The sequence below is a fragment of the Myotis myotis genome, unplaced genomic scaffold, assembly GCF_014108235.1.
Source record: "Myotis myotis isolate mMyoMyo1 unplaced genomic scaffold, mMyoMyo1.p scaffold_m19_p_23, whole genome shotgun sequence".
Taxonomy (NCBI): Eukaryota; Metazoa; Chordata; class Mammalia; order Chiroptera; family Vespertilionidae; genus Myotis; species Myotis myotis.
The window spans coordinates 7425221-7445686 of record NW_023416328.1 but is presented as its reverse complement, the minus strand read 5'-3'; the positions used below and the strand labels follow the sequence as shown (position 1 = coordinate 7445686).

Below are 20466 nucleotides of genomic sequence, written 5' to 3'. Positions count from 1 at the left end.
TCCGGCGAACCCAAGAATGACCGGGACGTACGCTTTCTCAGCCCCGGGGCCCACCTGCAGCACGGGCCAGCGCTAACCGCTGACTTCACCCATGTGCTGAGTGAACTCACCAGAGAGGAAAGGGACAGGAATAGGGAATTCACCATTAGATAGGTGGTGGGGGCCTCCCTTGAGTGAGGTAATGTCCAGTGGGCGTGGGGAAACCCCTGCCTTCGTGGAGAATACATTCTGGTTGAGGAAGGAGAGGAAAAAACCCAAAAAATATATTATGTAGAGAACTGAAAGACAAGTCCTTTGGAGAGAAAGGAGGAGCATCACAGTGAGGGCGGGGAGGAAGGCCTCACTGTAAAGGTAACACTTCAAAAATTAAATATTTTTTTATTGATTTCAGAGAGGGAGGGAGAGACATCAGTGATGAGAGAGGATCATGGCTTGGCTGTCTCCTGCATGGCCCACACTGGGCTGTCCAAAGGCAGTCTGGGGTTTCTCTTTACACCGGGGAATTAAACATCTGCCACCCGGGCCAAGCAGAGTTCTCAAAAAACTTTATTTATAAAACAGAACGGTGACTGAATATAAACTTACATTCATATTTACATTATAGTCCAAGTATATTACAGCTTTAATTTATGAACAGAAATGTCCTGTCGCTGCTTCTTTTTCTTTTCTGTCTTCTTTGCGTCGCTGATTTGCATTTTCACTTGATCTTGTAACTTAGAAAAGAAAGCTTGAGAGGACTTTAAGGCCTTGTCTTTACCTTCATCCTGCAATTAAAAATAACACGTGCTCATGTACAGATGTGCGCACGGCGAAGAACCCCAATGATGACATCCTGTCAGGATTCGAATGATCCCTGGCTGGTGTGCACAGTGGTTAGTGTTGACCCACGGACTGAAGAGCCTCGGGGTCAATTCCCGGTCAAAGGTCTGGACCTGGGTGGCAGGTTTGATCCCCGGCCCCGGCAGGAGGCAACCAATCGATGTCCCCCCCCCCGCCACCCCCACCCCCACTCTCTCTAAAATCAACGGAAAGAAATATCCTTGGTTGAGAATAAAAATACAAATACACTATATATATATACACACACACACACTATATATATATATATATATAAATTGAAAAAGGACTAGGCGAACTTGTGAAACATTCAACCGGTCAGCATAGAGCGACTCTACGCATTCGACGCTGCCACAGTGCTCTTGAAATCTGAGGGCAGGGGGAGTAGCACGAAACGTTGTGAGGAGCAGTGTGAGGCTGTGTTCCCGTCACCAGGGGCCTCTGCACTGCAGGTGGGCGGTGTCGCCGGCTCTGCCACCCAGTGGACAGCGGGCACCTACACTTAGCCACGCGCCTCCCAGCGGCCCGGCCCCTCGCCACCGGCTGGCTCACCTTCAGCAGCGAGGCTTTGCCGGCTCTGGTCAGCTGCCTGAGCTTCTCCGACGCCGCGGCCTTGCTGAGCTTCCCCGCGGGCTCGGCGCTGCTCCTCTCCAGGAGTCTCCTGCGCTTCTCCTTCTCCTTCAGGTTCATGTGCTTCCTCAGTTTCTTCTTCCGCCTTTCTCGCTTCTTGTCTGTGGCTGTTTTCTCAGCAGCGGTCTTTATGTCGCCGGCTTTATTTTTTTCCTTTTAAAAAGTAACCACCAACACACTGGTTAGTCAGGCCGACGGCACAGGCCTCCAGCACGAGCCCGGGACCTGCCGAGGTGGCCCCCGTGTTCAGCGGCTGACGCCAGCCACTGGGCCGGGTGCAGGGTCTGAGACAGGAGAGCCTCCGGGTGGCGCTCAGCGGCCTCGTCTCCTCGGCGGCCGGCCTAGCTGCTGGGGCTGTGGCCGGCAGAGTCTCTGAGGGGTGGGTGTGGGAGCAGCAAAGCAGGTGGGGGGGAGGGGCTGCGCTGCTAGGCCAGCGGGAAGACAGATCTGCAGGACCGGCGTCACTGTCCAGGCACGAGGGCCGTGTCCACAGGCAGGGACCCCTGCACTTGGCCTGCCAACCTCTACCGACACCCAAAGTCTCCTGTTCTAGCCCCGACTCCATTCCAGAAAAGCATTAAGCGGACGACACGAGGGGGACATGCTGACGTTAAAAGATTGCTAGTATATGTGCAATATACGCCATTTGTTTGAAACCTAACCCCGCTGGTATTCAAATGGATTAGAACAAGATACTGATACTGGCTGTCTACCAACAGCTGTTGTACTAAGTCTCATATCTGCAAATCCTAATAACAGCTGATTATAGGAGTCTGGTATTTGAACATTAAATACCATTATAACATTATTAATTTGATTATGCTTAGGAACTGCTGAGACACATTAGAATAAAAACTACGAACTCGAGGAGAATGACAACAAATGGAGACCTGGCTGCGAACACTGCTTATCGGCAGACACTGCACGTCTCACCCGGCTCCTCACCTTGACTTCCTCTGGGGCCAGGAGAGCCGCGTCGCTGACACTCACGGGGGCGACTTCCTCCATGGTGATGGCCGGCAGGTTGGACACAACTTTAATCTCCGGAACGGGCTGGAAAAGGCAACACATGGATTAGGAAGTGAGAAATAGTCCGCACCTAAAAGAATTGAATTGTGAACCTAGTAATTTAAAATCGAATACATAAAATGCTTTCGGGAGGGTCTTTAAAACGTAAGCTGTGTTGAGGGTGGAAGCCAAGCTGACGGGGCAGCACTCACGCTGCCTGAGGGTTCGAGGGTCTCCTGTGTCAGCACTGCCCCAGGGGCACCCCGTCCTACCCTTCTGCATGGCACCTCTGCCGGATTCACACCCCAGTTCTCTCATCTGTGACTGAAACTAGTCCCCTCTCCCATGCTTGTGTACGTTCTCAATCTTATCTGCTGTTTAATAGAACCTTTGATTTCTGTAAATATTACCTCACCCTTGGTCATGGGGGGTGAGGGGGAACTCACTGTAAGAAATACATGGACCCCGGCCCGTGTGGTTGGGCATCAACCCATGACCCAGGAGGTCACAGTTTGATTCCTGGTCAAGGGCACATGCCCGGGTTGCGGGCTCGATCCCCAGTGGGGGGCGTGCAGGAGGCGGCCAATCCATGTTTCTCTCTCATCACTGATGTTTCTGTCTCTCCTTCCCTCTCCCTTCCTCTCTTGAAATCAATTAAAAAATGTGTTAAATAAAAAAGAAATATATGGAAAAAGATACACGGGAAAATGCTCATTGGAACAAATGAGTCAAAACAAACTACTTAGTAAGTTTCTCGTTTTCCAGCTCCTAAAAACAGGCTCTGGTAAGCAGAAGCCACAGGAAGAGCCGGTCTCCCCGCAGCTCAGCCAGGGCCGCGACCACAGCTGCTCTGTGCGCACGCAGGGGGTGAGCACTCACGGGCTTGGGGATGAAGTGGAAGTTGGAGAGGGCGTCCAGCTTCAGGAAGAGGGAGTCCATCATCTTCTGGATGGCCACGTGCTCTGGGTTTTCTTCTTCCTCTGTTTTTTGCTGAGAAAACAGGTTTAACACCATCAGGCTAAGCGGCTTAAGGGACGGCGCCGGACGGCACCCACGGCCCCTGCTGGTGTGCCGAGCCTCCTGGCAGCACCCCTGGGCGGACACAGGTCCCTTCCGCTAGCGCCCCGGGCCGCAGGCAGCCAGGAGGACTGAGCCTCCTAGTTCTCCCCCTGCCAGGGCCCTGCTGCTCCCGCTGCTGAAGGGACCTAACTAACCCAGCTGCTGGGCGTCTTAAACGGCTTTGGCAGAGGGACAATGTCACCTCATCCCCAAGCACAGCTGGCGGCATTCCTATCAGACCAAATGCAAAGGAAGAATTGACAATTATTATATTGGAAATACGACTTTGTCCTCCTTAAGGAATATCTTTTAAAGAATCTAAGTAAAAAGAAAAACCGAGAATACCCACCAGACCTAAAGGTATGAATGGACTCACTGATAATCTCATAAAACACACCCGCAGCTTCTAAAGGATGAATGAGAAATGATTTAAAAACTGTAGCACTGCCCGGCCATGTGGCCCAGTGGTTGAGCATCGACCTATGGAACCAGGAGGTTGCGGTTCGATTCCCCATCAGGGCACATGCCGGGGTCGCAGGTTCAGTCCCCAGTGGGGGGCGTGCAGGAGGCGGCCAATCAATGATTCTCTCTCATCACTGATGTTTCTATGTCTCCCTCCCTTCCTCTCTGAAATCAGTAAAATATATATTTTGTAATTGTAGCACTACTGTGACGTAGCTGGAAGAGTTAATAACTAGCAGTGGGGTATCAGGTGACCACTGTTAACTGCAAGACCACCTCGCTCCCCGCCCAGCGGGAACATTATAACCCACCGTCCGGCTTGCTCCGAGCCTCACACTGAGGCCAGGGACCGAGAGCTCACGGTTCTGCTTCATAAATTTCGGCCGGCACAGAACTGGTTCTCCCAGTCTCTCCTTTCACAGCAGCCGTGCCTTCGTGGCTCCTCACCTGGCTGAGCTTGATGTATTCCTGCTCATATATTTCCGCGAGGCTCAGCTTGCTCTTCTCGTGGTCCAGCGTGAGCCGCTTCTTATACTCGAAGGCGTCCTCCTTGGGCTTCTCCTTCCGGACGACATCATCCCACGCCTGGGATGGGAGGGGGAAGGGCACACACTCACCATGTCTCCTTTCCTCCCAGGCTCGCTCACGGGCCTGCCCCATCCCGCCTCCTACCGTCCCAGAGGAAGCAGCTCCCCCCCGAAACGACTGCTCACCTCGCAGAGAGTAAGTCTTACGGAAAGCAGAGCGGGCCCTGCAGGAGCCCTTTTCGCTTGTTTTAAACGCGCCTTTCTCCTGGTTACCCACTTGAAGTCCCTGTTTCCCCATCACGGTGTGTTCACAGCCAAGATTCAGGTTTGTCTTGTGTCACTCAAACGTAAAGACCCTCCTCAGGCAGCGCCCACTCTGCAGCCCCTCCTGCTTTCAGCCACTTCACACACACACACACACACACACACACACACACACGTCTAAAGCCCCTCTCATTACACACGCAGACACTCCCGCGGTATTCGAAGCGGACAAAAGACCAATTCTGCAGCAAAAGCTCTTTGCTAGGTTTGTGACATTTGAATAAAAACAGACCCTGGTCTGTCACATCAGATACTGTGCCCAGACCCGGGGTCCTGGGTGTGACCACATGGAGCCAGATGTCAGTCACCACAGCCACCACCTGCCACCAGCTTCATCCCACACCACCCAGCGGTCAGCACAGCGAGGGGACCCTGACCATGGCCCTGGCCCCGTTTCTCCTCCGGCACCTCACCCGTACCCGCACCAGTGAGGACCGCGCCTCACACCACAGACGCTGGGGACGCCTTCAGTGCAGACTGAGGGCCGTTACATGAGCAGCCGACATAAAACTTCTATGAAAACAGAGCATCAGTCATTCCTACTCCCCAAATACGCGCGTTATTTCTGAAAACGCCCGTCACCGTTCACTGAGGTGCTTGTCGCTCGTACGGACCTGGTCTCTGATCCGCTGCTTGATGATGTCTTCCAGCTGGAGCGTGGTCTCCTCGGTGATCACCGGCGCTGGAGGCAACAGGACACGTGCGATTAGGCAGCTGTACACCAGGCCAGGGGTCTCACAGGGTGGGCCCGGCCGCAGCGTCCACACCCGGGAACTGGCTGGACGGGCATTCCCGGGCCCCACCCCCCAGCCCCCGGGTCGGCGGGCCGTACCCATGCGGACAGCGTGGTCGAAGTGCAGGGTCTCCTCCAGCAGGCTGTTCTCCGGGCGCTTCTGAGCCGTCACCTCCCCCTGAAGCTGCCACGGCTTCTTCTCCAGCAGCTCTTTTTCTAAAGACGCGATTTTTTCATTCATCTGAGAGGGAGAGGCGAAGCGTTATTACGTACTTAGGGAACACAACTGGACGTATAATTGAGTAAAAGCAACTAATAATTTTAAAAGTGGGAAAGAAATGCATTGCTCCAGACAGTAGTGACGGTCTATTCCTGTCGCCTGTGGTGGTGGGGCGGGGAGCTGCAATATACTAACCCCCCCGATGTTCCTCGCTGAACTGAAACGCCAAGTCTGTGGGACACTAAATCCCCCCCGAGGCAGCTGGGTATATTTCTGGGCTCTAGTATTCACATCCTCTATCTCATTCACAAGCCACCGACAACGTTCGTTATTAGAGCGTTCCAAGATGAAGTCACGTTTCCATGGCAACATCAGTGTCTGATGGAGCCTGACCCTGACGCTACACCCCAATCCACGTTACCGCTGACTTCTAAAAGACAGCAAAGTGATGGGGCCAAACAACTGGAGCCTGGCTATATTCCTTTCAAATGGCACTTCATCTTCTGAAGTCAGGTGACCTGGGCATCAAATTTATCAACTTCTGGAAGATGTGCTTGAGATGGTGCTAAATACAGTTGTCTCCATGGCACTCACAGAGCCGCCTGCTCAGCACCTCAGAGCGGGAGGCCGTATGCATAAGAGCAGCTACGGTGAGCAGGAGAGGTTCCCAGGCCAGCTAATTAGGAGAGAGGCCACGGGTACAAACACAGCAGGGAGAGAAAAGCAGCAGGTTTGACAGCGGCGCCACAAGCTGAGAGCCACGGCCCCATGTTTACAAGTTAGCTGCTTCCCGCTGGGCGTCTCTATGTAGTGTGAGCTGTACAGAGTAGCCAGGTGTGTTTTTTTAAAGGATAAGTCAGCATTCTACCAAGAAACACAGATTAGTTAGCAGTCTGCAAGTTCCAGTCACGAAAGCATATAGCAAATCCCTTCAATTCCTACTTATTACCTTTTCCTGTCTTTTTTCAAAGGAGGACTTAACTTCAGCAGGCTCTTCCTGTGCATTTAAGACGCTTGTCTCTTCAGGTTCCTCATCATCTCCAGATCCCTCGTCATCTGGCAGGGCGAAGGTCACCCTCTTCGTTTCTTTACGTTGTTTACCGTCTTCAGTCTCTTCAAGGTCATTGTCTTCATCCCTATGATACCAAAACACGTATCAAAGGAAGAACACCCCATTTCATTAGGGAAGCAAAGAGAAACACGTTTTCTCATAATGCAAGTTTTCTTCTGTATTATGCCTAATGCAACTAAATCTCCAGAGCTTCTAAAGGCATTCAGTTATTAAGGAATGACAGAAGGAATTATTTAGGTGAAATAGAACAAAAAGTGTCCAACATAAAGAAAATAAATTACTGCTCTAGCTAGCGGTTAGCGCGTCGGCTCCTGCACCCAAGGGTTCCAGGTTCCGTCACTGGTCCAGATCGGGGTGCATTGGGAGGCACCCAATCGATGGTTCTCTCTCTCCCCATCCTTCCCTCCCTCCCTTACATTCTCTCTGAAAAACTCAATGAAAAAAATAACCTCAGGTGAGGATTAACCAAAAAAAAGGGGAAAAATTACTCATCGATCTATAACACAAAGTCATCTCACACAAATAACAACAGTTTATCTTTCTTGGCACAAAACCAAATCAAAGCTCCTTGCGCTAGAGGTCTTGACTGACGCTTACTGGGTGAACTCTCACGCCCTTCCACGTGGACTTTCTCTGGCTCCCTGGAGACGACGTGACCTCGGAGAACCTGACTCCTCAGGCCCATGACGCTGCGAGCGTGCGCACGACTGGCCAGGCCCCGCCTGCACGGAAAGGGGCACTGAACACACTCACGTGTCCGAGAGGCTCTCCTCTCCTCCCCGTTCAGCAGTCTCTCCCTCTTCTTCACCGGAGCCCAGCTCCTCGTCGGGCGCACCCGCCATGTCTTCGTCACTTTCAACCGGATCAAAGAAATCCTTGTACTTCAGGTTTCTGGAACTTTTACCCGCCTGAAACAAAGACACTTCGCATGAAGGGCAGGAACGTGCGTTGAGCCGTGCTTATGTGTGTACATTAACACTGCACAGGGGAAACTGGCCTAAGAACTACGAGACCACAGCCAACTGAAAGTAGGAATCCTTTACACAATATTCCCATCTCTACATCCTCTAGCTACAAGGATTTCCAAAAGACCCCTGCCCGATCAAGTACACAAGTGCCTCCCTGTCACTAGTATTTGCAGTGCCTGGTGAAAACACATGTTTGAGGGACAGTGCTGAAGGTCTGACAGGTGTGATTATGGCTATTCAGCTACAGTGGCCTCTGAGAAGGCAATGGTGGGTCCCGTTTAATTTTTCCCCGTCAATTTCTCTGAGCCAACGATCTAAGTATTTCACTTAGGCCCTGGGGAGTGTTGAGGTATTTCCACCTCTTCCGGAAGAAACAGAACAGAATGCCATTTGAGGAGGCAGAAGGTCCTCTTTCTCTCCTCTCCCAACACGTCACCTTGGGTTTCTGACGTCCAAACAGTCCTCCCTCATCTCCGTCGGAGTCAAGATCTTCAAACAAATCAATCTCTTCGTCCTCGTCCTCGTCCTCGTCGTCATCCCCTTTCCGTTCCTCTTCTTTTTCCATGGTTTCTAAAAAGCTCTCCATCTCAGAGAGCTTGAAGAATCTGTCGTCCACGACGGACTTCCCCCTGGGCTTCTTGGGCACGTGGCTTTGCACCCTGCTCTGCCGTTCCAGCTTGTCGATATCAAAGTCAAGGTCAGAATCCTCATCGCTGAAGACGGGGCTTCTCCTCAGATCGCGCTGGCCGGGATGTCTGGTTGTCTCCTCCCCTTTGGGATCATCACCGCTCAGGCCTGACCCTTCCTCCTCCTCCTCCTCCTCCTCCTCCACATCTCCTTCTAGGCCCTCCTGGCCCTCAGCCTCCGTCTCCGAGCCATCCTCCCCACCCTCCTGCTCCTCCTCCTCCGGGAGAAGGCTGAGGTCCCCGTCCTGGACGGTGTCACGGACGGCGCTCTCGAAGTACCGCAGCGCCGGCTCATTCTGCAGCTCCAGCTGCTGCCAAATCTGCTCGTCGTCAAAACGGTCGATCACCAGTTTCTGTAAAGGGCTCCCGGGGATCCTGCCGCGCTCCAGCACTTTACTAAAGTCATAAAGCACTTTGGTCAAGGAAGTGAAGCTTGATGCCAGTTCATCCTGAATCCTAGCAAGGGAGCAGGGGAGGAAGTTAAAGGAGACTTTTTAAAAAATTTATCTTTATTGTTTAAAGTATTACAGATGTCACCTTCCCTCCCCCCCCAAGTGACCCGCTCCACCTCGCATGTGCCCCCCCCACCGCCTTCCCCGTACTATTGTCTGTGTCCATGGGATACGTATGTATGTGTGTGTATATATATATATATATATATATATATATATAGTCTTTGGTCAATCCCTTCCCACCCCCCACAGCCCCTGCCTTCGCTCTGGGATTCGTCAGTCTGGCAGTAACCTCGCGGTACTCTTAAATTAAAGGGGGAAATAAGGCCCCAGTCTCGTGCAAAATCAAATGTGAATGAAACGTCCATTTTTAGTATAGATTCTGGTCCGCAAGAATCTGGACCATCTTGCTGATGAGCCACCTTAATACACAAAAGTGTGCACTTAGTATCTGTGAATCTGCACACGACTGAAATTCTGACAGGCTAAGGGGGCGGAAACGATCTGAAATTTGGGGAAAGGAGCTCTACGCCTCCCGTTAGCTTCGCTCTATCCCAGACACTGACAGGGGCCTGCAGCCCGCGCCCGCCGGAGGCCGGGGCCCGATCCCGAGCCCGGGCTCCGCGCACTTACGTGAGGAAGCCCTCCGGCCGGCCTGTGTTCTCACCAACCTCGTCCAGACACCGCTTCAGGGTCCGCTGACGCCAGACCCGCAGGGCCATGGCTGTTTAAAACTCAGCTCGCCGCGCCGCATGCCCCGGAAGTACGGCGCCCGGAAACGCGTCACAGAGATGCGCCCCGCGCAACCTGGAGCGCAGAGGAAAAGGTTCCGCCGCACGCAGGTTCCGGACCCACCCCCAGCCCGAGCCAATGGCCGCGGGAGAACCGTCGCTGCGCTTGCGCAGCGGACGGCGCAGGGAACGGAAACGAGCCATTGGTCGGCTCCAGCGCCTTTGAACTCCTCCGGAAAATCTGTTTGGCATTCCTGAAGGTCCCACAGTGCGTGACGCCTTCTCCTTTTAAGTGTCCGCCTTAGATGCACCAGGTGGCTTCGCCGCACGTTGTATTGTAAAGAAGAGCGGGTCCAAACCCAGCACCCGACAGGAATTCTGCAACACTCGCCACGCCCCCTAGCGCCGTAGGCACGCCCCCGGCACCTTGCCCCGCCCCTCCTCTGACACGTTGCCCCGCCCCCCCTGACACGTTGCCCCGCCCCCTGAAGCGCCCAGCCCCTCCCCGGGCACCTTGCCCCGCCCCTCCTCTGACCACGTTGCCCCGCCCCCTGAAGCGCCGAGCTCCTCCTCTGGCACCTTGCCCCGCCCCTTTAAGCGCCCCGCCCCTCCTCTGGCACGTTGCCCCGCCCCCCGGCCGAGCCGTTGACGCCCCCTCCGACGCACGTCGCGTCTTAGCCCGTCGCTTCCAAGATGGCGCAGGTGCTGAGGGCGGCTGTGGCGGCGGCGTGCGCAGGAGGTGACTCCCCCGCGCCGTCGGGGTTCGCCGTGGGGCGGGGCTCAGGGGGCGGGAGGCCCCGAACCCAGGCGAGGCGGCTAGGGGGCGGGGTGCGCGGCCGCCGTCCGCACCGTGAGGCCGAAGGGGGCTTCCAGAACCGCCTCAGGTTAGCGGCGCGGGCGGGGGCCTCCTCCTGTGGGCGCCTCACAGCTCCCCCTGGAGGGCGTGCCGGTGACGGCGCCCCTTTTCCACGACGCCCCGGAGGGACGCGGGAGCCCGTCCTTGGGGACAGACAGCAGGGCCGGGACCGAAGTGAACGGCGGAGGGGCCGTGAGCTTATGTGAGGGCGCGCCCTAGAGAAGAGACGCCGAAAGGAAGGCAAGTCCTGTGCGAACGCACACGCACACGCACACGCACACTCACAATCACACTCACACGCGGGAGCCGAGCCCTGCCGGCCGCGCAGTGGTTAGCGCAGGGCGCGCATGCGCGAGGGAGGCAGCCCACCCATGAGTCTCTCTCCCACCTCCGTCCCTCCCACTCTCAAAAAAAAGTTTTTAAAAAATATATACATGTCCTCAGGTGAGGATTAACCCCATCAAAACCAGACAAAGCGCCGAAACCGGTGTGGCTCAGTGGATAGAGCGTCGGCCTGCGGACTGAAGGGTCCCGGGTTCGATTCCGGTCAGGGGCATGTACCTGGGTCGCGGGCACATCCCCAGTGGGAGGGTGTGCAGGAGGCGGCTGATCGATGTTTCTAACTCTCTCTCTCCCTTCCTCTCTGTAAAGAATCAATAAAATATATTTAAAAACAAGCAGACAAAGCCGTGGGCTGTCCTCCCACACCGCACTGCCGAAGGCCCGCTGTGGACAGGCTGGCGTCGCCCCCCTCCTCCCCGATAATTGCCTCCTGTGCACCCGCAGGAAGGAGGGGCGCTGGTGCAGGGTTCGCAGGCCCCCTGAGTTTTCTGCATCCATCAGAAATAAATAAAATAAATAAAAAAGGGCTCAGTGGTGAGCGCCGACCTTTGACCCCGGAGGTCAGGGCGCAGGCCCTGGTCGAGGGCTCCATCCCCAGGATGGGGCGCACAGGAGGCAGCCGGCCCATGGTTCCCTCTCTCTCTGAAATCAGTAAGAAAAACATATTTTTTAAAAAGCCGCCTGGATTCCGTGGTGACAGAATCGCAGGTGTCCTGGCTCCCCGTCCCCACCTCCCCCCGGGCCCCCCTTTTCTTCTGTGGGGGGGGGCCCCCTCTCGGAGGGCGGCTCTCCCTCCACCGGGAATTCCCCGTTGAGGTCACGGCTCCCAGGGAGTCACCCCTGAGCGGCCTTCAGCTCGGCACCTTCCCGGGGTGCGGCTGGGGTGAACCCCTAATAATGCCCGGCTTCTCACCTAGGAAGGGCTCCCTCTCTTTCCGCCCACGGGCCTCACAGTTCTGCCCGCCCTCCGAAGTCGCTTCTCAAGCTGAACCGGTTCTTTAATATACTCGTGTTTTTTTAAATATATTTTTATTGATTTCAGAGAGGAAAGGAGAGGGGGAGAGAGATAGAAGCATCTGTGATGAGAGAGCATCATGGATCGGCCGCCTCCTGCACGCCCCCCACTGGGGACCGAGCCCGCAACCCGGGCCTGTGCCCTGGCCGGGAATCGAACCCAGGACCCTTCAGATCGCGGGTTGACACTCCATCCCCTGAACCAAACCGGCCAGGGCAATATACTGGTATTTTTATTGATTTCAGAGAGGGACAGAGAGAAACATCCGTGATGAGAGAGCATCATGGATCGGCCGCCTCCTGCACGCCCCCCACTGGGGTTCGAACCCGGAACCCTTCAGTCCACAGGCGGTCACTCCATGCACTGAGCCAAACCAGCCAGGGCGATCACTATCGTCTTTTTTTTTTAAAAAAATTTATTTTTAATCCTCACCTGACAAGTGAGGATATTTTTTTCATTGATTTCTAGGGAGAGTGGAAGAAAGGAGGGGAGAGAGAGAGAGAGAGAGAGAGAGAAACATGGATGTGAGAGAGACACATCGATTGCTTGTCTCCCACACGTGCCCTGACCAGGACCAGGGATCGAACCTGCAACCCAGGTACACACGTCCTCGGCCGGGAGTTGAACCCGAGACCCTCCGGTGTGCGGACCGGCGCTCTAACCATTGAGCCGCGCCAGCCAGGGCGATCGCTGTAGTCTGTCTTACGCATCTGCCGTGGCTGAGTGCTGAGCCCCAAGGAGACAAGGGCAGAATAGGAGCCTCCGCACATGATTGGTCCAAAGAGGTGACTCGTGCACATGAAAAAGTATTATATTCGTTAAAACCAATCTCTAACGAGCAGGTGATAGGCAAGTTTTGCCACTGACGCCCTCCCAGGCCCTCCTTCCTCTTCTCAGTAAAAGTGTAAGTCAGCATCTTACCGCACACACCATTGCAAGCTGCCCTTTGCCACCCCCCTCCCCCAAAAAACACACCAAACTCATAAAAGTCATCTCCTTGTCTCAAAAAGCCGTCGCTTAGCAAGTTGCTATTGCGCATGGAGCACACACTAAAGATACTAAAAACGGAGGCTCAGAGAGCATTTCAGAGGCACGAGGGCGCCAAACATCGCCGTTTAACAGCACTGACCTTGGTCCCGGACAGACCTGGGCGCCAGGCTCCGCTCTGCCACCTCCTGTGACCTTGAGGAAAATCACTGAGCCAGGCCCGTCTCCCTCGTCTCTCAAGTGGGAAAAGTCACGCGGATTCAGAGTTTACCAGTACCCTGCCTCTGTGTTCTGGCCACGGGGACTCGGGGGCAGAGCCGGGGGCAGAGCCGGGCTGCGGCACCATCCGCTCTCACTCCGGAGTTCGGGATTCAACAGTTGGCAAGGTTACGTAGACGGTTCGTGGCGTAACCGACGACGAGATAAACCCCGGGGTCTCCGCTAGGAAGGTGAGGTCAGATCAGTGAGGTGTTCCACCCGGGGGTCCTGGCCCCCACTGTGCCTGGACCCCAGCAGTTGGGGCAAGGCCTGCAGACGGGCATCTCAGCGTTGGGGGTGATCATCAGTTTGCAGGTTTGTTCGTTTTTTCCCTTTTTTTTCAGTTTATAGGGTTTTGAAGGCAGCATGGTCACAAACACAGTTTGCACTGTCACATGGCGTTCAAAGGCGTTTCCCAAGTTAAAACTGACGGCCACGAGCCGTGTGAGTGAGTCAGGGAGTTGCTATAAACAACTACTGTTACGTTGGGGAACTTGTACGCCGGTGCCATTGCGTCAGAATGCAAAACGAAGGCGAGGCCTGGAATACCACCAGGACGTCAGTAGTCGCTCAGAACCGAAACCCTGGCCAAGCAGGTTCTGCGGTCAGAGCCCCGTAAACTTCCAGAGCGACAGGAGAGCGCTGGCCACAAAACGCAGTGAGCCGCGGGTTCACGAAACGATGCAGCGGCTACAGCAGCGGGTGTGCCACCACGTGGGCCAAGGGCAAGCAGCCTCTCGTGGGGGAGTGAGATTTTTTTGGGTTGTTAGTCCTCAGGGTATATTTTTCCTGTTGATTTTCTTTTTAAATATATTTTTATGGATTTTTTTTTTTTTTTTTACAGAGAGGAAGGGAGAGGGATAGAAAGTTAGAAACATCGATCAGCTGCCTCCTGCACGCCCCCTACTGGGGATGTGCCCGCAACCCAGGTACATGCCCTTGACCGGAATCGAACCCGGGACCCTTCAGTCCGCAGGCCGACTGAACGTCCTCTATCCACGGAGCCAAACCGGTTAGGGCTCCATTGATTTTCTTAGAGTGGAAGAGAGAGAGAGAGAGGGAGAGAACAGAAAACAAAACAGAAACAAACATCCACCCGCCACACTCCCCTGGCTGCCCCTTCGCTCGTAGAGAGAACTCGGCTGGGGAGACCTTTGTTTCTTTCCCCCAACAGTGAGGCATTTTGGCTGGTCGACAGCCATTCAGATAAAATGCACATTAAAAAGTTCTGTACGGTCAGGGCTCTAATGAGCTTGTCACAGACTGTAGCACCGACAACCGGTCATAGATCAGGAACAGAATTGTTCTCACCGGCAAGTGTGTTATTTCGCTGTCACGTTCAAGCTCACCCGTTGTGAGGTGCAGAGAGCAGCAAGTAATTCTTCATAACGGCAGCTGCCCTCCACGTGCTGTCGGTAAATGTAAGCAATTATGGAAGATCCCCTTCCTTGCTCTGAATCTAGCATCAAATGGCTCAGAATTAGCTTCTTAACTTCAGGCAGCTATTTCAGAATGGAGTGAGTAATTTAAATAATTTCAGAAGCGCATTCGTGTCAAAGGGAGATTGCCAATGACTGTTCCATCTTCCAGGGCTGTTCTCACGACTGCAGGCTCCCGTTCCCACAGGGAGAGCCTTTTCCACCCCCCAGTCCTCCCGTCGTGTGGCCAGTGCTGCCGTGTGGGCCCTGGGGCGGCTCAACCACGTGGCCATCGCCGTGCCGGACCTGGAAAAGGCCCGGGCGTTTTACCGGGACGTGCTGGGGGCCCAGGTCAGCGAGGTGTCCCCTCTTCCTGAGCACGGGGTGTCTGTGGTGTTCGTCGACCTCGGGAACACCAAGCTGGAGCTGCTTCACCCGCTGGGAAAGGACAGTCCGATCGCGGGGTTTCTGCAGAAGAACAAGGCCGGAGGCATGCACCACGTCTGCATTGAGGTATCCATTTCCTTGAAGGCTCAGCGTTTGACGTTTCTCTCCCACAAACTGGCTTTTGCTTCTTGGGACTGATACGGTCACTGTCATCAGAAATTTTATATGAAGTTCTTTTTCTTTTCTTTTTTTTTCTAATCACCTGTGGCTATTTTTCCATTGATTTTTAGAGAGAGTGGAAGGGAGGGGGAGAGACAGCGAGAGAGAAACATCAATGTGAGAGCGAGACACACATCGATTGGTTGCCTCCCACACCCACACCCTGACCAGGGCTGGGGATGGAGCCCGCAACCGAGGTGCATGCCCTTGACCGGAATCGAATCTGGAACCCCTCAGTCCTCGGGCTGACGCTCTATCCACTGAGCCAGACTGGCCAGGGCATGAAGTTCTTTAAGGGGGATTGGTAGTAGCATTGGTCCCACTCAAAGATGGATCCGTAGATGTATTTTCTTTTCCTCTAGAAAACTGCAAGTAATAACGTAGTTTATCAAATCTGGACTCAGCAGCTTCTCCAAAAGGCCCTGAGGCCCGGACGGTGTGTCTCGGTCGTTGAGCTTCAGCCTATGAATCCGGAAGTCCCAGTTCGCTTCCCAGTCAGGTACCTGCCCAGGTTGTGGGCTCCATCCCAGTGGGTGGCGTGCAGGAGGCAGCCATTCGATGATCCGCTCCCATCATTGATGTTTCTCTCTCTCTCCCCCTTTGCCTCCCTCCCTCTCTGAAATAAATAAAAACATATTTTTTAAAAAGTCACCGAAGTTGGCCTTGGTTCAGCAGCGAACAGGACAGGGACCGAGCCCCAGTGGGAGGGGCGGCCGGCGCGGGCAGTCTGCCCTGTGATAGGCAGAGGTCACGCGCGTCTCCTCGCTCACAGGCGAGGAGAGGTTGGTTGCTGCGGCCGGCCCAGGAGGTGGGAAGGCACCTGTGACGGGATCCCCCGGGCACGAGAGGAGGCAGCCCTTCTGGGCAGCGGGAGTAGCAGGTGGAAAGGCACAGAGTTATCAGAGCAACTGCCAGCCCCCGGACGCCACCTGCATTGTTTTCTGCATTTCTTATAGCTACCTCAGGAGGGCGCCGTTCTCCCCATCCACAGGCGAGAAGCCGTCTGAGAATAGCTTGCCCATAGTCACATGACTAGTGAGTGGCAAGGCTGCTAACTAGCTGTGTCCAAACTAGATTTGTTCTGAGTCCAGCGTCGGCACTGCTGGGCGGCGCCATCATTGTGTGAGCTGGGGAGCCATAAGGTGTTCGGCAGGGCACTTGCAAGGCCTCCTGGTTCACCGCTCCCTGTCTCAGAAGGTGAATTTTGGCTGCAGGTCTGTATCGCAGTGGACTTGGGGTTTACCTGAGGCCCCCAAGGACGACAAGCAGGATCCCCGCCTTTGAACCCACTGCTCCGTCCCAGAGCGCACTGCCTGGGTCCGACACCAGAGCCCAGGCTTCAAAGGAAGCCGGTGTGAGTGAGGACTGCAGTGAAGCGGGGACAGGGCAAGCTCAGGAGCGTAGCAGTGGATGTGAGAGTCGAGGTCAGCGGGGAGATGAAGACGTGGTTCCGTGTAAAGTGGAGGTGGGCCACGGGAAGTTGTGGAAGGTGGCGGGTTAGTCCTTACGTAAATGTGAGACACCGTCATTGGCCGCTGCTCTCCGTAAAAATCAAGCGTCTTAACCAGTAGACAGGTTTTATTTTTCAGGCCTCAGTCTGAGAGAGAGCGGTCCCAGGCTGATGGGCTTCCTCCAATCAGCTGGTTTAAAAACCTTGATCTTCCTCAGAAGCAGACGGGCTGTCTTGGGACGCCGAGCCCCACGGGTGCCCTTGCCAAAAGCATCGTTTGCTCCAGGGCGACGGCCTTGGAATTGTCACTGAGCACGTATGGTTTGATTACAGTCACTGCCAGTGCTGCCCGCTGAAATATAACACCAGCCGCATAGATCACTTATTTGTTTTAAATATATGCTTACTGATTTCAGAGAAAGGGAGAGGGAGATAGGAACATCGATGATGAGAGATGACAGAATCATCAGTTGGCTGCCTCCTGCACCCACTGGGGACCAAGCCCGCAACCCAGGCATGTGCCCTGACCAGGAAACGAGCCTTAACCTCCCCGTTCCTGGGGCTCGACCACTGAGCCACACCGGCCAGGCCACATAGACCGTTTTAAATCCATGGATGCTGCCACGAGTGCTTCCGGCCTCTGCAGGCCGCCCCCTAGGAGGGGGTCTGGTGTCGACTGGAACTAGCCGTGCTTCCCCTGAACCCCATCCAGGCAGCAAGGGTTTGATGAAAATGGTGAAAATGCTTAGGTGCCGTGGTTGCTCACCCAGGGAGATTTCGCAGCTTCTTTCCCTCTGGAGCAGGAGCCGGTGTGTGTGGTGGTTTCACAAAGGCTCTGCCTCAAGGCAGAGGGGAGAGCCATGGGCGGAGGTCTCTTCCGGTCTCAGGGTCCTGCGGTTCGGTGTTTCCATGGTCTCCGGCGCACTCTTGTTTCTTTCCTTCTCCCCAGGTGGACGACATAAATGCTGCTGTGATGGACTTGAAAGAAAAGAAGATCCGTAGTCTAAGTGCCGAGGCCAAGATAGGGGCCCACGGAAAACCCGTCATCTTCCTGCACCCCAAGGACTGCGGGGGCGTCCTGGTGGAGCTGGAGCAGGCCTGATCGTGTAAGAAGCTGCGATAGTGACCGGGAAGCGCCTTGGGTCCTTGGGCTTTGAATCCTTCACGCCTTCGGTCACTTCAGAGTTAAAACCAAATTACAGAATGAGGTTCAAAAAATCATATATATGTGTGTATATATATACAGTGTGTGTCCCCAAGAATGTATACACCCTTTGAATAATTATGACTTCCAATGGGTTAAAGCTGAAAAGAAAGACACATCAATTGAGCGTCAGCTAAGTGTATCTACATTTTTGGGGGGACACACCTGTGTGTGTGTGTGTGTGTGTGTGTGTGTGTGTGTGTATTGGATTTGGAGAAAATTTTGATCACTGAATGCCTAAGGAATATTATTAAAATCATATTCATAGAAATACATTCTTCCTGTTCTACAATGGGGTCATTTCGGACAGTACACTAGCTGTGTGAAAGGGTGTGTGTGTGTGTGAGAGAGAGAGAGAGAGAGAGAGAGGAGAGAGATGAGGCAGGATGGGGACACGAAGGACGTATGGCCTCAGATGTTTGGCTTTTCTGGAACGACTCATGCTCACAGCCCCTCGGGGCAGGTGTTTGGGGCGCTCAGTCCTGTCCGTACAGTAGGCGGTTTGTGGAGAACTGGGCGTGTGAGCTCTGGGCTGCACAGTTGGCTGCGTTTTAGAGTCGGTGGTCGAGGAGAGGGCGGTGAGTTTGCAGAGGCAGCTGTCATTCAGGTGCAGGGACACAGCAGCCTGAAGGATGTGCCGAAGGATAGAAGCCTTGCTGAGGCGCTCACGGTCCAGGCGGGAAACGGCTTCGTGAAATGGATGTAAATCGCTACAAAGCAGCAGGAACGAGTTGGAAAGGAAGGGAGCAGAGCTCTCAGTGGAAGCTTAGAGGCACAGCCTTTGGCCGGATTTTCTTCTTTTTTTAAAAGAAACTCTTTACTGTTGAAAGTATTTTTTTTAAAATATATTTTATTGATTTTTTACAGAGAGGAAGGAAGAGGGATAGAGAGTTAGAAACATCGATGAGAGAGAAGCATCGATCAGCCGCCTCCTACACACCCTCCCACTGGGGATGTGCCCGCAACCAAGTCCATGCCCTTGACCGGAATCGAACCTGGGACCCTTCAGTCCGCAGGCTGACACTCTGTCCATTGAGCCAAACTGGTCAGGGTTATGGTTGAAAGTATTACAAATGTCCTCCTTACCCACCATTGTCCTCTCCCAGCCTGCCCCTGCCCCCCAGCCCCGGCCTTCACCCCCCCCCGCCGCCCCCTCCCCATTGTCTCTGTCCACTGGTTATGCTTCTCTGCATACAAGTTCTTTGGTTGATGTCTAACCCTCCCAACCGCCTCCCCCACCCGCAACCCCCCCCCGCCCTCCCCTGCCTTAAACTAGTATCAAATGACTTTGCAGAATCTCAGATGGAGGCATAGAATGAGTGCATGGTGTATGGGAAAGTGTTAACATCTTGTAACTCACGGATAATTGGATGCTGAGTAGAGAAGGAGGTATGTACACATTGAGCCTGCTCTTAGGGAAGACAAGTGTAGCATTGAGTTGTTATTTAAAAGTTAAAAGCTGCCAAAACCGGTTTGGCTCAGTGGATAGAGCGTCGGCCTGCGGACTGAAGGGTCCCGGGTTCGATTCCGGTCAAGGGCATGTACCTGGGTTGCGGGCACATCCCCAGTAGGAGATGTGCAGGAGGCAGCTGATCGATGTTTCTCTCCCATCGATGTTTCTGGCTCTCTATCTCTCTCCCTTCCTCTCTGTAAAAAAATCAATAAAATATATTAAAAAAATAAATAAAAAATAAATAAAAGTTAAAAGCAATGCCCTAGCCTGGTCCCGGGTTCGATTCTGGTCAAGGGCACGTACAAGGATCAACCAATGAATGCATAGATATGTGGAACAAAAAATCTCTCTCTCTTCGCCCCTTCCCTCCCTTCCTCTCTCTCTCTCTCTAAAATCAGTTCTTTCGAAAAAGGTGAACTGAGAAGTGTGGCCTTGTATGTCCTCTTTGCTTGGATAACCACGGTCAGCTCGCAGTGACAGAACAGGTTTCTGTGTCTCAAGGTGACCTACGGAGGTGACCCGGGGTTCCCGCAGCCACGGGTGTGAGTGTGTGGGTGGCACCACCCTGCCGGGTTCAGAGCCAGAACAGCTGTGAGCCCTGTGCCCTCAGCCTGGGACGAGTGTTTCCTACGCTTATTGTGTGCAGAACGCTACCTCTCGGCTGTAATTCACATCTTAGCTGTTGAAGAGCCAAACGTATCCTGCACCTTTATACGTGGACAGAACTGGCTTGTGTGAGAGGACGGCTGCCAAACGCGCCTCCTGAGAACTTGCGATAAGGCGCGTCGGGCTGCCCTTGGCCGGGCGCACAGGCGGAGTCCGCAGGGGGTGGGTGGATAAGCCACGAGGTGGTTTCAGGTGCAGGACGAGGCGGACATCCCCCCGCCCCTCAAGGTGATCGGAATAGATTTGAGCTCGGAGGAAAACAGGCGCGGAACGGTCATTTGCTAATGAAAAGTGCAATTGTTTGCAACAAGGCTATGAACATAACACGGCGATTGGGAACCAAGGAAAGGGATGTCTAGGGAGCTGAAGTTGGCAGAACCTGGTCCCCATGCCAGAGTGTCACCCCCCCCCCCCCCCCCCCCCGCCAAGCTATGGTGCTGGCCTGGGGTTGGTTGGTTGCTGTGGCTGAGCATGAAATTAACTCCTGTTGTTGCCATTCCCG

At 54.2% G+C, this 20466-nt stretch overlaps 2 protein-coding genes across 3 annotated transcripts; one reads left to right on the top strand and one right to left on the bottom strand.

Moving 5' to 3' along the window:
• Positions 1-528: 528 nt before the first annotated feature.
• On the bottom strand, positions 529-10027 carry MPHOSPH10 (M-phase phosphoprotein 10). The gene is made up of 11 exons (XM_036355633.1): positions 9612-10027; positions 8277-8982; positions 7626-7780; positions 6750-6936; positions 5680-5821; positions 5462-5529; positions 4444-4581; positions 3355-3465; positions 2413-2520; positions 1390-1620; positions 529-764 (listed from the first exon to the last, which is right to left on the bottom strand). Exons 1-11 carry the CDS (start codon positions 9698-9700, stop codon positions 615-617), a joined length of 2085 nt encoding a protein of 694 aa, XP_036211526.1. The 5' UTR covers positions 9701-10027; the 3' UTR covers positions 529-614.
• A 333-nt stretch (positions 10028-10360) lies between these two features.
• Positions 10361-17977, top strand: MCEE (methylmalonyl-CoA epimerase). Of its 2 annotated transcripts, none has more exons than XM_036355646.1 (3): positions 10361-10448; positions 14758-15098; positions 17591-17977. In XM_036355646.1, exons 1-3 carry the CDS (start codon positions 10403-10405, stop codon positions 17741-17743), a joined length of 540 nt encoding a protein of 179 aa, XP_036211539.1. In that variant the 5' UTR covers positions 10361-10402; the 3' UTR covers positions 17744-17977. The 2 variants fall into 2 exon arrangements, with proteins under 2 accessions (XP_036211539.1, XP_036211538.1); XM_036355645.1 differs by lacking the exon at positions 17591-17977 and adding an exon at positions 15554-17578.
• The last annotated feature ends 2489 nt before the right edge of the window (positions 17978-20466 follow it).

Bases quoted from the DNA above. Each gene is read 5' to 3' on its own strand.
- MCEE (XM_036355645.1), top strand. From the start codon at position 10,403: ATGGCGCAGGTGCTGAGGGCGGCTGTGGCGGCGGCGTGCGCAGGAG. The intron at 10,449-14,757 runs GTGACTCCCCCG...TCCATCTTCCAG, and splicing joins GGCGGCGGCGTGCGCAGGAG to GGCTGTTCTCACGACTGCAG. The intron at 15,099-15,553 runs GTATCCATTTCC...CTTTTCCTCTAG, and splicing joins TGCACCACGTCTGCATTGAG to AAAACTGCAAGTAATAACGT.
- MPHOSPH10 (XM_036355633.1), bottom strand. From the start codon at position 9,700: ATGGCCCTGCGGGTCTGGCGTCAGCGGACCCTGAAGCGGTGTCTGGAC. The intron at 7,781-8,276 runs GTGACGTGTTGG...TCTTTGTTTCAG, and splicing joins TTGGACGTCAGAAACCCAAG to GCGGGTAAAAGTTCCAGAAA. The intron at 2,521-3,354 runs GTGAGTGCTCAC...TGCCTTTTCCAG, and splicing joins TCCACTTCATCCCCAAGCCC to CCCGTTCCGGAGATTAAAGT.